Genomic DNA, 14,011 nt, shown 5'->3' with positions numbered 1-14,011 from the left:
AAACAGATTTCTTAGGCTGGTTGTTCTTCATTGGGGGAAGTTGCAAGTGAAGAGTAATTTTATTATAAAACTTTCAAGTCCTTCTCAGAAAGCACTCAAAATATTTGTCATGTAAACAAAACAAGCAAAGGTAATAAGAAAAAGCAATGCATACATATTTCTTCAGCTGCTTCTTCCTCTCCTGTGGAACGTGCAAGTGAAGAGCAGTTTTCAGGCCTTGTTCATGGAGAAATAAAATAAGGGGAACAATGGGACCACAAACATATTGGAAATTATCTAAGATGTTAAACAAGATGTAAGATGTCAACAGAAATGTTGCTGCAATAATCTATTCCATATGATTTTCTTTTTGGTAATCTATGTCTCTCTTTTTTTGGCCAATTAGTGGAACTAGAACAGGAAGAAGGAGGGCTTTCTGAACCATATAAATGAGCATGTCTACTTTCATTCTGGGGTATGAAGCTCTCCCTGAATTTCTGAAGCCCTACATCAAGAGAGGTAAGTTATATACAATCCAACAATGAATTAGGTGAGCATTTTATAACACATTTGATTTGCATTGGCAGTTTAATCCAACTCAATCCGTTTTATATCAAGAAATTAGTTATCATGGGTATCTTAAATAGGCTATGACATTTGTGAGGACCTGATGCTGTTGTTCAAATATTTAATATATGCATCCCATAATTTTTCACATATTTGTAACATAAATTAGTTCTTCTTTTCAGATATATTTTTGTCCTGAATTCCCAAAAGACTATGTACTTGTGAACTTTATTCTATTTCCAGTTTTTATTCTTGCCATTAAGAAAGCGCAAGTGCCAAGAAAAAAAAAACCTGCTTTTCTTTGTTTATTCTTTGGCCTTGCTGGATTAAATCAAAAGTATACACATACTTTTGTATACTTTTACTTACAAGTATTTTTGGGGGGTTTAATTCAGAAATTGGTTTGCTCCTGTTCTTATGCAATCATCCTATGTTCTTCTTGTTCATCTTCTCCCTTTTTTCTTTAGTTTCATTTTTTTATATGAAGTTTTTTTATTTTTTTCATTTTCATAACATATAACCACATATATGCTCTTACATAGACAACGTCATATTATGTTCCTAAATGTTTACATCAATTCATCTTACCATCAACTCTCTAATTGTCTGATTTTTTCCTAGTAAGTCTTTTGTCCCATTTCTCTATTCCTGTCTTCTCCCTTTTCTTTGTTTTGACACATCCACCCTCTTCAATTTCCCCCAAGCCACTGTCAAACCCAAAGAAATCTTTCATATTTCCCTTTGTTGGGGTGTAACCCTCTTCTTCAGTTTTCCCTATGCCACTGTCAACCTCGGTAAGATCTTTTGTCTGCTTTTTATTTCCTTTTGTTGGGACACATCCCCCCTTTTCAATTTTCCCTATACCACTGTTGAACCCAATGAAGTTTTTTGTCTGCTTTTTATTTCCCACCATTTCTACCCCTTCATTATCCCTCCACCCTTTTTCCTTCACTTCTTCATTTAGTTCCTGCTTCTCTGAGTTCAAAATTCTGTTTAGACTTGATTTTAATGATTTATGTATATTTTTTATAATTTCACATAGTTCTTCAAATTCCCACCTTTCCATAATGTCCAGTTCCAAAATTACAATTAGCTATACAGTTCTTATTTCAAAGTTCTGGTCCACCTTAAATTTAGCTAATTCAGCTAATGTGAAGCGGAAGAGAAGCGGGAGCCATCTTGATCTTTTGCAAAGAAAAAAAACTTCGTATTTTCCCAGTTCTTGATTTTGTTATTATTGTTTCCCTTGTTACCTTCCACCTCTCATTGGTTATAGTTGCTCAAAGTATATTAATTGGAACAAACTTGCATACAGCCAAACTCGGGTATGTTTCTCTTCGCCTCCTGCTTTTCCAAGTTCTGATTTATGGCAGTTGGTTTTTATTAAATCTTCCCACACAGGCAAGATTAGGTTATCAGTTATCAGTGAGAAAATAGTGCTTTTTTCTTGATTTTTTTCCCCTTGTTACATTCCACCTCTCATTAATTGGAGTTGCTTAAGATATATTCATTAGAAGAAATTTGGACGAAGCAAATCTCCACAGTATGTTTGGTTTCCATTTCAAATCCAAAACCAAATTTAGAGTTTATATTTGAGTGAGTTTGTCACTTCTCTACTTTCTCCTTTTCTGTCCAAATTATTTCAAGCAAATTGTTTTTTTTTGGGGGGGGGGGAGTGATTCAACCCTCCATTTTCCCCTTTCTTTCTTTCTTTTTGCCAAAATCCAGATCTGTCCATTAATATTATTTATACTCTCAAGATTCTTTGCCTTTTCCAAGTTTTGATTTATGACTGTGGGTTAATAGATCTTCTTACCAGGCTTTCATCTCGTCCTGTTCAGCTGCTTTGACCTGAAGCCAGCTTCTTGTGCGGCCATGTTGCCATGCTGCCGCCCCGACTCCCATTCAGAGAGCAAATCTCCAACCTGCAAGGGACCTGTTGCCTCCCTCTGGGTCTGATGAGATACTGCCCCTTCTTTTCCCCCGCTCCAGGGGGGTGTGTGTTCTGATCTAAAAAGGATCTCAGAATTGGTTTGTCAGACAGGGTTCATGTGAGGCTCTTCAGAGCTCACACACCCCACGTCTGTTCAACTGGAGAACTTCCAGTCGAATCCCATCTTCTCCCTGATGAATTAGGAGGTCCATTGTTTAACTCTGATCTCTGCACTGACAATCATGTCTTTCTTAGTTCTTCCATCAGAGAAAAATGTAACTGAATTTTTAAAAATAGAAATCTTACAAGGGTTACAGTTAGTAGAGTATGAAGCACGTCAAAATTAATACTTTATTAAGACAGCTGAAGTTAGATTTATTTTGCACATTTTTATCTGCAATTACTATATTTGGTATTTAAATCATAGAAGATGCTTCCCTCAGTTCTTCCCTCCCTCTCTTTCCCTTCATTGCAATCACATAAGTACCACAAAGTCCACATTACCCTAAAGCCTATTTATATGCACATTTTCATATGGTTTCCTTTCTTGTATTCAGAGGACACATAGAGGAATCTTTTAACTCTAAAGTGTTTAAGATGTTGTTGAGAGCAGTGACGTGCAGTCAGGTGAGGCAGGTGAGGCACAGCCTCACCACTCTCATCATGAAAAAAAAGTAAAAGGAAAAAGCTGAGCTAGTTGCTGCCTCACCGTGGATGACTCTGCTTAACCTCACTGGTGCTCTCCCTCCCCAAGTGTAGTAACTTCCTCCCCAGGCCCCCATTCATTTCTCTCTCTCACACACACAGCTGGATAAAACTATATAAAAATCTAGCCCAGCTTCACTGATTACAAGTTTGAAAAGGCAACGTGGCTCCACCTGCAATCAAACTACACTTGGGGAGGGAGAGCACAAGCGAGCACTGAGGAGACCACAGGAGGAGGCAGGAAGCCAGGCAAAGAGCCATGCTGTAGTACACACACTTCCCCCCAGCCTCTTTCTTTTGGAAGGCTCGGCTCGGCTCTCCCCCCCCCGCTTCTCTGCCTCTCCTCTCACCCCAGCCTGCCAGCAGGAGGTTGTGGGTGGGCTTTATTGTGTTCCAGGCATTTCCCACCCAGACAACAGGCTGCATTTGCAATGGTGGAGGTGTTTGGGAAAGGCAGCAGGGGACTGGGGGGGGGGGGGAATGGCAGAGGAGCTGCTTTCAAGCCACTGGAAAAGATATCCAATCCAACTTTTGTGTGTGTGGGGGTTTGTTTGAGAGTGAGTGAGAGAGAGAAGGGGTAGGAGAGATAGTCCAATCCAACTTCTGTGTGTGTGTGTGTGTGTGTGTGTGTGTTTGAGAGAGGGGGAGGAAGGGAGAGAGGGAGGAAGGAGGGGAAGGAAAAGAAAAAGAAAAAGAAAGAAGGAGCAAAGGAGAAAAACAAATGCTGTCGCTTTAAATTGGAACTGAGCATGCCTGGCTGTGGAATTCTGGGAGTTGAAGTCCACAAGTCTAAAAATATTTGAAACCCAGCACTGTGTCAGTGCCTCACCAGTCATAAACCTCACTGCACGTCACTGGTTGAGAGTAACTACTTGGGCATTAGACTATGTCCCTCCCTCTGGAGTTCCAGTAGTAGAAAAGTGCTTGAATATTTTGCAACTCTCTTTGCAGGAATCAGATCACACACAGAGATCAATACTCTTGAATTCTTCAATAAACTTGACTGACATTCAAAATGAACTGCAAATGGCTCTGGTTCCTGACCATTGCTCTGATATTTGGATTCAGCTCTCTGACAGATGCTAGAATACCCTTTAGACCTAGACCACCACCACGTAGACCACCACGTAAAGGTAAAGGAGTCCTTGCAGATTTTATCCCATTAGTTGTTGCTGACTCTGGGAGAGGGGCTTATCAAGGGCCAATGAGCCGGCACTGTCCAAAGATGTTTCTGTGGTTATGTGGCCAGCATGACATCACAGAATGCTGCTACCTCTCCACTGAAGTGGTACCTATTTATCTGCTTGCATTTACATGCTTGCGAATGGCTAAATTGGTAGGAGCTAGAGCAAGGATGGGAGCTCACCCCATTGCATGACACTCAGGTCTCAAACCAGTATCTTAACCACTGAGCCATTGCACAACCCTAGACCACCACATAAGCCAGCCATCAATTCTAGATGTTTTTATAGCTTTGAGACTATTAAGGTGACCCCAATAGCTCATTCTCCAATTATGTTCCTCTTTCTTAGCGTTTGAAAGCCATATGCCTATATGAACATATTGTCTCTTATAGTCAGAGAACAAATATGCCTGGAAAGAAGAATGACAGAATTGAATGTCGTTCTTTATAGAAGAGTAAGAAAGCAGGGTCGTTTTATCACATTTGCTTATGTGACATTGGTACTTCTGGAACTCAAAGAATTCAGCATTTGGCCTGTTGAATATCCTAATTGCTGACTAGTTATTTCAACATTCATGACGGTACAACTGAAGGCCAATTTGGGAATTAGTTCCTTTGAGCTTAAAAGGTAGAACAGCATAACTTCATTTGTCCAAGAGCTGTCTCATACAGTAAATGTCGAGGACCACACTCCAAAAATATGTAGACGCGGGACCAGGTGTGTAATTCTTTTTTAGTGTGTTTGGGTGAAATTTGTGCTTTAAGCTTCTTATAGCAGTGAAAAACTAAAATTTTTACTTCACCCACTCTGGATAGGCTCTGGAGGCAGCAAACCAGATGCTGACGTCTATTTTGCATTTAACATTAAGGTTTCAAGAAGAAAAGTCAAATCAGTCAATTAGATGTCAGGTTTAGATTTATTTATTTGTTTTGCTTAATTTGGTAAAAATTAAGAGTGATACGATTGAACATTAGAGGCATTAGCTGTATTACTGTTTAATTTGAAATGTAAGTCTAAATATTTCTTCTCCAGCCTGATGCCCCTGAGGTGTGTCAATTCAGATGTGGCATTAGGTTCGAGGAGAATGCTCAAGGCTTGGGATGCCTATAAAGAATTTTCATCTGGAAGTCAAAGAAATATTTTACTGGTATGACTGCTTGCCCATGCTTTTTTAAACTTATAGTTCCACATTGATTTGTACTCAATACAAATTAAACCATCTCTATATACTTGAATTCTATACTTTTCTTAGGTGGGAATTGCAATGTACCTCCAAGACGTAGAACTGATTGTGGATATCCTGGAATATCAAGACAAACATGTGTAAATAAAGGATGTTGTTTTGATAGCAGGTACAAGAATGCAAATTGGTGTTTTTATCGCAGGTGAGTAATACATTTTTATGGGACATTTATAGCCTTCTTGAAAAAAAAAGTATTTGCCAAAAGACGAGAGCAAGAAGAATGAAAACGAATGCAATTAAAGACTTTGTTAGAGTGATCTCCTGCTACTGCCACCTGGTTCTCATGAGTCTGAGTGAGCTGATGCAGCTGACTAGACATGGATCCTCTTTGTCTCTCTTGAAATGTTTAAGCAAATGGAAGAAAGACATAGAAGTAGCTTCATACATTTTCAAAGAGACAGCATAAGCTGTAAACCACCCAGAGCCATTCTGAAATCAGATTGACAACAGGATAGATAGATAGATAGATGGATGGATGGATGGATGGATGGATGGATGGATGGATGGATATGCAACAACTTAACTGATTTCTTGTTTGTTCCTCTCCTTCAGATAATTATAACAAAATGGAAACTGGAATCAAAAATAATTTGAATGGAATGGAAATGGAAACAAGATGGACATGTTAATGGTGTGACATATTATCTGCTGTTTATCTAATGTCTTGTAGCTTTTCTTGCAGGAGATGAGATATAATAGGCATCTCCTATTCAATAAATCATGTTGCAGGAAATGCAGTTATTCTGCCAAGATATTTGGATGGGGACATATTGAAGAAGTATGGATACTTTCATGTGGGTTCAATATTTTCCATATTTCAAGTATTTGGAATACCTATTTGTTTACTGCAGCTTGGCTAAGCATTTCTGACAATCTCAGCTCCACGCCTTTATTGTTAAGCTTTGCTACCCCTGTAAAATCTAGAAAAATGTCATACACAGCTTATCTTTTCAGCAATATATGCATGAAACATATATGTGAAAGGTATTAAAACATGATTGGAAAAAGTCATTTGCTGCATTTTTCTATCTTTTTTTAAACCTACTGCTGATAACTGTTCTTCATTTTCCTCTGGCATTGCCCCCATCTAGCTTAAAAATTATTAATAACTTTCAAAAAGTAACTTAGCTATCAGGAGATTCAAAATGGACTCAAATGTCTATACACCAATGCACAGAGTATGAGGAATAAACAGGGCGAATTAGAAATCCAAGTAAAAGTGTGCAGATATGATATTGTTGCCATTACAGAAACTTGGTGGGATGAAACCAACAAATGGAACATACAGCTAAAAGGATTTAAATTATTTAAAAGAAATAGACCAAATAAAAGAGGAGGTGGAGTTGCACTATATATAAGAAATAATTACCTCTCTACAGAAATAGAGCACAACAATGATGAAAACTATCTTGAATGCATTTGGGTCAATATTAAAGGTTGGGGGGGGGGAATGACATTGCCCTAGGTCTATACTACAGGCCACCCAACCAAGCAGAGGAAGTAGATGAACTTTTTGCTAGTCAGCTAACTAAGTTATGTAGGAAGCGCACCACAATAGTTGTGGGGGATTTTAACTACCCTGACATCAACTGGTGTTGAAGCCACAGGAACCCTGGGGACAAGTGACCATGCAATATTGGAATTCAACATTATGCAAACACAAGTAGTAGAGCAAAGTGAAACTAGAGTCTTGGACTTTAAGAGAGCTAATTTCAATAAACTTAGAGAGAACTTGGGAAAAATTCCATGGATAAGAAACCTCAAGGGGAAAACAACTCAAGAAGCTTGGGAAATTTTGAAAAATGAGATTACAAAAGCCCAGTCTAGCACAATACCAATGAAGAAGAAAAATAACAGCTCCCAAAAGAAACCAGCATTTATTTATTTATTTTTTATTTATTTATTTCTTGGATTTCTAAACCGCCCCCTCTCCCAAAAAGGGACTCGGGGCGGTGTACAGCCAAATGCAGATAAAAATACAATAATATAAAACAGTTAAATACGTTTGGGTGGAGGAGATAAGGCTGTAGAAGAAATAAATATACCATAAAAACCCTAAAAACATCCCCAATTAAAATACCCAAACCCAATTAAAATATATCCCCAGGAGGTAAAACTAAGAGAGTGCCAGGCCAGCTGATTGAAATAGGTGAGTCTTTAATTTTTGACGGAAGGAACGGAGGTCGGTGGTAGTGCGAATATCAGGGGGGAGGTCATTCCAGAGGGTTGGGCCCATCACAGAGAAGGACCTACTCCTAGGTGTCGCCCGCTGGCATTGCCTAGCGGACGGCACCAGAAGGAGTCCCTCCCTGTGTGAGCGGATAGGTCGCAGGGACGTGTGTGGTAGGATGCGATCCTGCAGATAACTAGGTCCTATGCCATGGAGCGCTTTAAAGATGGTAATCAATACCTTGAAACGCACCCGAGAGGCCACAGGTAGCCAGTGCAGCTCGCGCAGGAGAGGTGTTACGTGGGAGTAACGTGTACTCCCCATGATAACCCGCGCGGCTGCGTTCTGAACTAACTGCAGTCTCCGGATGCGTCCCAAGGGAAGCCCCATGTAGAGGGCATTGCAGTAGTCCAGGCGAGACGTCACCAGCGCATGAGTGACCGTGCGCAGGGCACTCCGGTCCAGTAGGGGGCGCAATTGGCGCACCAGGCGAACCTGGTGGAACGCCCCCCTTGCCACGGCTGCCACATGGTCCTCCATTGACAGCCGGGCATCAAGGAGGACGCCCAAATTGCGCGCCCGCTCCACAGGGGACAGTTGTTCGCCCCCTATGGCCAGCGATGGTGTCAGCTGACTGAATCGAGGTGCCGGTACCCACAGCCACTCGGTCTTGGAGGGGTTGAGTTTGAGTCTGTTGTCCCCCATCCAGACCCCGACGGCTTCCAAACACCGGGACATCACTTCGACAGCCTCGTTGGGGTGGTTTGGGGTTGAAATGTACAGCTGAGTATCATCAGCATACAGGTGGTACTCAACCCCAAAACCACGGATGATCTCACCCAGCGGCTTCACATATGCGTTGAACAGGAGAGGCGAGAGGACCGACCCCTGTGGCACACCACAAGTGAGTGGCCTCAGGGATGACCTCTGCCCCCCTGTCAACACACATTGCTTCCGGTCGGAGAGGTAGGAGCCGAACCACCGCAAAACGGTGCCTCCGACTCCCATCCCCTCCAACCGGCGCAATAGGATACCATGGTCGATGGTATCAAAAGCCGCCGAGAGGTCTAATAGGACCAGGATAGAGGAACAACCCCTATCTCTGGCCCTCCAGAGATCATCAACCAACGCGACCAAGGCTGTCTCTGTGCTGTGCCCGGGTCGGAAGCCGGACTGGCATGGGTCTAGATAGTCGGATTCGTCCAGGTGTCGTGGGAGCTGCTGCGCCACCACATTCTCAACAACCTTCGCCAAGAAGGGGAGGTTGGAGACTGGACGGTAATTAGCTAGCTCCATTGGGTCGAGCGAAGGTCTCTTGAGCAAGGGTCTCACCACTGCCTCTTTCAAGGCGGTTGGTAAGTATCCCTCACCCAATGAGGCGTTCACCAGGCCCAAAAGCCAGCCTCGTGTCACCTCCCAGGCTGCCAGTACCAGCCAGGAGGGGCACGGGTCCATTGAACATGTGGTGGGCCGCAGCCGTCCACGCAACCTGTCCAAATCCTCGGGGGCAACAGAGTCAAACTCCTCCCAGAATGGTCTCTCAAGACTCGCTGCATAAAGAACTCTCTGACAAATTGAAAGACAAAAAAGATAAGTACAAAAAGTGGAAAGGAGGGACATAACTAAGGCAGAATATCAGCAAATAGCCGAACATGTAAAGATGAAGTGAGGAAAGCTAAGGCTCACAATGAAGAAAGGCTTGCCACAAAAGTAAAAAATAACAAAAAAAGCTTCTTCCAACATGTTAAAAACAAGAAAAGAGTTAAGGAAACAATTGGTCCATTGCTGGGAGAAAGTGGCAAGAAGATGACAAGCAACAGGGAGAAAGCAGAACTATTTAACTCATGTATTGCATCTGTCTTTACACAAAGGGATAAAACAGTCCAACCTATCAAAAACACCACAAAAATCAGATTAGGAACACGAAATAGGGAAGAAAATGGTAAGTGAGCACCTGTCTACTCTAGACGAGTTCAAATCACCAGGACCGGATGGATTACACCCCAGGGTTCTGAAGGAACTGGAAGACGAGATCTCAGAACCACTGAACTATATCTTTCAGAGATCCTGGAGCACCGGGGAACTACCAGAGGACTGGAAAAGAGCTGATGTGGTTCCCATTTTCAAAAAAGGGGAAAAAACAGATCCAGGAAACTACAGACCTATCAGCCTGACCTCAATACCAGGAAAGATTCTGGAAAAGATAATCAAGCAACAAATTAGCAAACACCTAGAAGCAAACAAAGTAATAGCCAAAAGCCAACATGGGTTTGTCAAAACAGATCATGCCAGACTAATCTTATTGCATTCTTTGACAAAGTGACAAAATTAATGGACCAGAGGAATGCTGTTGATATAGTTTACTTGGACTTCAGTAAGGCATTTGATAAGGTAGACCATAACCTACTACTAGATAAAGTAGAAGAATGTGAGTTGGACAGCATCACCACCAGATGGATTCGTAACTGGCTGACCAACCGCACTCAACGTGTAGTCCTCAATGGAACTGCATCTACATGGAGGGAGATATGCAATGGAGTACCCCAAGGCTCTGTTTTGGACCCAGTACTCTTCAACATCTTCATCAATGATTTGGATGAGGGAATAAATGGGGAAGTCTTCAAATTTGCAGATGACACCAAGCTGGCAGGAATAGCCAACACTCCAGAAGATAGGCTAAAGATACAGAAGGATCTTGACAAACTTGAACATTGGGCACTATCTAATAAAATGCAATTCAATGGTGAAAAGAGTAAAGTTCTACATTTAGGCAACAAAAATGAAATGCACAGTATAGGTGGTACCTTGCTCAACAGTAGTAACTGTGAAAGGGATCTTGGAGTCCTGGTGGACAACCATTTAAATATGAGCCAGCAGTGTGCAGCAGCTGCCAAAAAAGCTAACACAGTTCTAGGCTGCATCAACAGAGGGATAGAATCAAGATCACATGAAGTGTTAATACCACTTTATAATGCCTTGGTAAGTCCACACTTGGAATACTGCATTCAGTTTTGGTCACCACGATCTAGAAAGAGTGCAGAGAAGAGCAACAAAGATGATTAGGGGACTGGAGACTAAAACATATGAAGAACGATTACAGGAACTGGGTATGTCTAGTTTAATAGAAAAAAGAACTAGGGGAGACATGATAGCCGTATTCCAATATCTCAGGGGTTGCCACAAAGAAGAGGGAGTCAAACTATTCTCCAAGGCACCTGAGGGTAGAACAAGAAGCAATGGGTGGAAACTAATCAAGGAGAGAAGCAACTTAGAACTGAGGAGAAACTTCCTGACAGTTAGAACAATTAATTAGTGGAACAGAAGTTGCCTCCAGAAGTTGTGAATGCCCCAACACTGGAAGTCTTTAAGAAGATGTTGGATAGCCATTTGTCTGAAACGGTATAGGGTTTCCTGCCTAGGCAGGGGGTTGGACTAGAAGACCTCCAAGGTCCCTTCCAACTCTGCTATTGTATTGTAAGCTCACCAAAAGTATTTTCCATATGATTGGGACATGGTCATTTCTCACAACAAGTAAAAAGTTACCTTGTAGTTCCTGTTTCACCCAGTTAAGCTTTGTTATAATTGGTTGAATTTGTCTCTTGTTGATATTCCTAATGTTTGTTCTACTCTTGGTTCTTACTGCCACTTAGGCATAATCCCACCATATGTTGTTTTAAACAGGCAGCTAGCAGGAACTAGCTATATTTTTTTCAATTTTCTTTCAACTAGCACTTATCTGAGTCATAGAATCATAGGCCTGGAAGGGACCTTGGAAGTCTTCTACTCCAAATCCTGCCAAGACAGGAGTCCTTTTCCAAGTGCTTTTGATTTTTTTCCCCAGGCCTCAAGACCTTTGTAATCAGTACAACTATAAGTTAAAGAACTAACTTGAATCAGAACAATTTCTGATTCAGAAATTTACTCACATTCACCTTACCAAGAGATAAAGAAAAGATCAGTTGTGATTGAGGTACTAATAAATCATATTGTTCAAAAATTGGGTAGAAGAAGATTGAGTGAAATCTAAATCAAATGGACTTTCACAATTGGCTCACTCTTAAATAATGTAATTTATTGCTCTTGAATAGATCAGAAAATTTGTTGGTGGTATAGGCTTGTGCAGATAACCTATAATCAAATAAAATCAGTGATTCAAATTAAATTGATTAGAATGGAATCACAATTCAAATTCTAAAGAAGATATTTTGAAACAAATATTAAAATATCACATAAATTATTCTGGGAAATGAAGGAAAGAGTTCTGGATTCTTCCTGGATGACCACTATTGGATGGTCTTGCTAAATTTAATTTGGTTTAAGAAGCTGGAAGTTTGCTATATCTCAAAAATATTGTTGTAATCTGAAACAGACACAAAAGATTCACCAATATTAGTTCATTTAGGATTTGGTTTTTTTTATTTAGCATGACTAAATCAGAAGTAAAGTTTTAAAATATATATGTGTAAAAACAAGAGCCTTTCTAGTAGAGCCCAGCTCCTGGTGTCTGGATTGATGCAATATTCTTGAAAGAATGACAGAAGTGATTTACTACTGCTTTCTTCTGGAATTTTTAAAAATTATTATTTCATAGTTCAGCCTATATCTCTGGATACCAAGGAAATATTCCCTACAAATAATGACCAGGAAGAACTTTGCAATACTTTCAGCTCCACCCTTGGCCAATTAATTAATCATAATAAATCATCAACTGCCATTTTATTTGTATTAGACATCCCAAATATATTTGCCACTTATTACACCATTTTAAATACATATTTCCACTGAGTATAAATGTATATAATTTAAACTGTGTTCATTACTATCTCATTAAATAATCCTAAATCTATACTTTGCTTCTAGAACAAAATTAGACTTGCTTTAGTTTAATTCTAGAGAGAGAGAAGTACAAATAATTAGCTTTATAACTTTAGGGTTTAAGCTTTTTCTTTTGAGTTCTGTTGAATAAAGGCCATAATAAACTTGATTTAATTTTTCCTTCTGGTTCTTCCTTCTGTTTTTCCATTTATAGAAAGCTAATATAGTCCTTCCAATCTTCTCCACAATCTTTCTACACCACATTGTTTTCCATCTGCAATTAGCACTTTCTTGTTGTTATTTTCAGTATGCTTCCTACTATAGTGATGCAATGCCACTGTGGTTTTACTGATGGAGAACAGCCAATTGAACTCAGCATGTGTGGACATTCAGTTGAAACTATTAGATACTGTGTTTCTCAGGAAAAAGTTAGCATTCATCTTCCTGTTTCCCGTTTACTTGCAGGTAAGACCTAAATTGCTTACTTGATTTGGTGGTTAATTTTTAATATGGTTTGTTTTCATAACTATAACACAAATTTTGTCTTTTGCTTGTTATCTTTGTGGGTGGAAAATGAAGTGAATTCACTTTACAACAAAGACATGAGTTAGTAAGTTGTATGAAACTGTGTTTCTTTGATATTGTCAGGTTCAGATTCAACTGTTCTTACCATTATAGAAACATCACTGTTGTGTAAACCCTCCCCTTTGGGGAGAGGGTGCGGTCTATAAATTTAATAAATTAAATTAAATTAATAACAACTTTGGTTTCTATCTCAGTAATAAAAGATGACTTACATTGGGGGGAGTCCAGGAAGGTATACAGTCCAGATGAGATGCCAATGACTAAATTCAAGACATTGACAAGATCATAGGAAATAGATAGGGTCAAGAGAAATAGGTGGGCTATGCAATATTTTGAATGACTAAGGGAAATTTTCAGCCTTTGGCAAAGGTTACCCTTTCAAAAGATCCGAAAAGAGCACAAGCTCAGCAAATAAGAAAGAATAGTATTATTTATGCATTTGCCATCAGAAGAGAGGCTGATATCTCTTGCTACGCAATCTTCCTACTAAAAGTAAATCCATCATCACCACATTTTGATACTGTATCTGGGTATGCATTGAAATCTTGGTATCAAAACAAAGGTGGAGTTATGAGGACATAAAAAGTCCTCCTTAGACAAACATTACCTTAAAAAATTGGACAAACAGGCTAGTATAAAAATTAATTTGAGCAAATCTTTTGCCTAGACCTTGCATAGTCAATTTCTTGTGGAACACTAAAGCTTCCTGACAGAAGAAAGGAAGCTGCCATGGAACAGAAGAAGTTATGTTTACTGGTGATGGTCCTTTTCTTAGGATTCAGCAGCCTGGCTAATGGTTTTTTCCTGAAATTACGTGAGTGGAACTTTAA

General features: G+C 40.1%; 1 protein-coding gene across 1 annotated transcript; it reads left to right on the top strand.

Annotated features, from left to right (window-relative positions):
• The first annotated feature begins 467 nt into the window (after window positions 1–467).
• Window positions 468–6,538, top strand: LOC309391854 (trefoil factor 3-like). Its single transcript, XM_081952654.1, has 4 exons — window positions 468–498; window positions 4,136–4,317; window positions 5,621–5,753; window positions 6,164–6,538. Exons 2-4 carry the CDS (start codon window positions 4,200–4,202, stop codon window positions 6,165–6,167), a joined length of 255 nt encoding a protein of 84 aa, XP_081808780.1. The 5' UTR covers window positions 468–498; window positions 4,136–4,199; the 3' UTR covers window positions 6,168–6,538.
• The last annotated feature ends 7,473 nt before the right edge of the window (window positions 6,539–14,011 follow it).

This window comes from Natrix helvetica, assembly GCF_964273705.1.
Source record: "Natrix helvetica genome assembly, chromosome: 4".
Classification (NCBI taxonomy): domain Eukaryota; kingdom Metazoa; phylum Chordata; class Lepidosauria; order Squamata; family Natricidae; genus Natrix; species Natrix helvetica.
The sequence above is the reverse complement of the archived record's forward strand: the minus strand, read 5'-3'. Positions and strand labels throughout refer to the sequence as shown.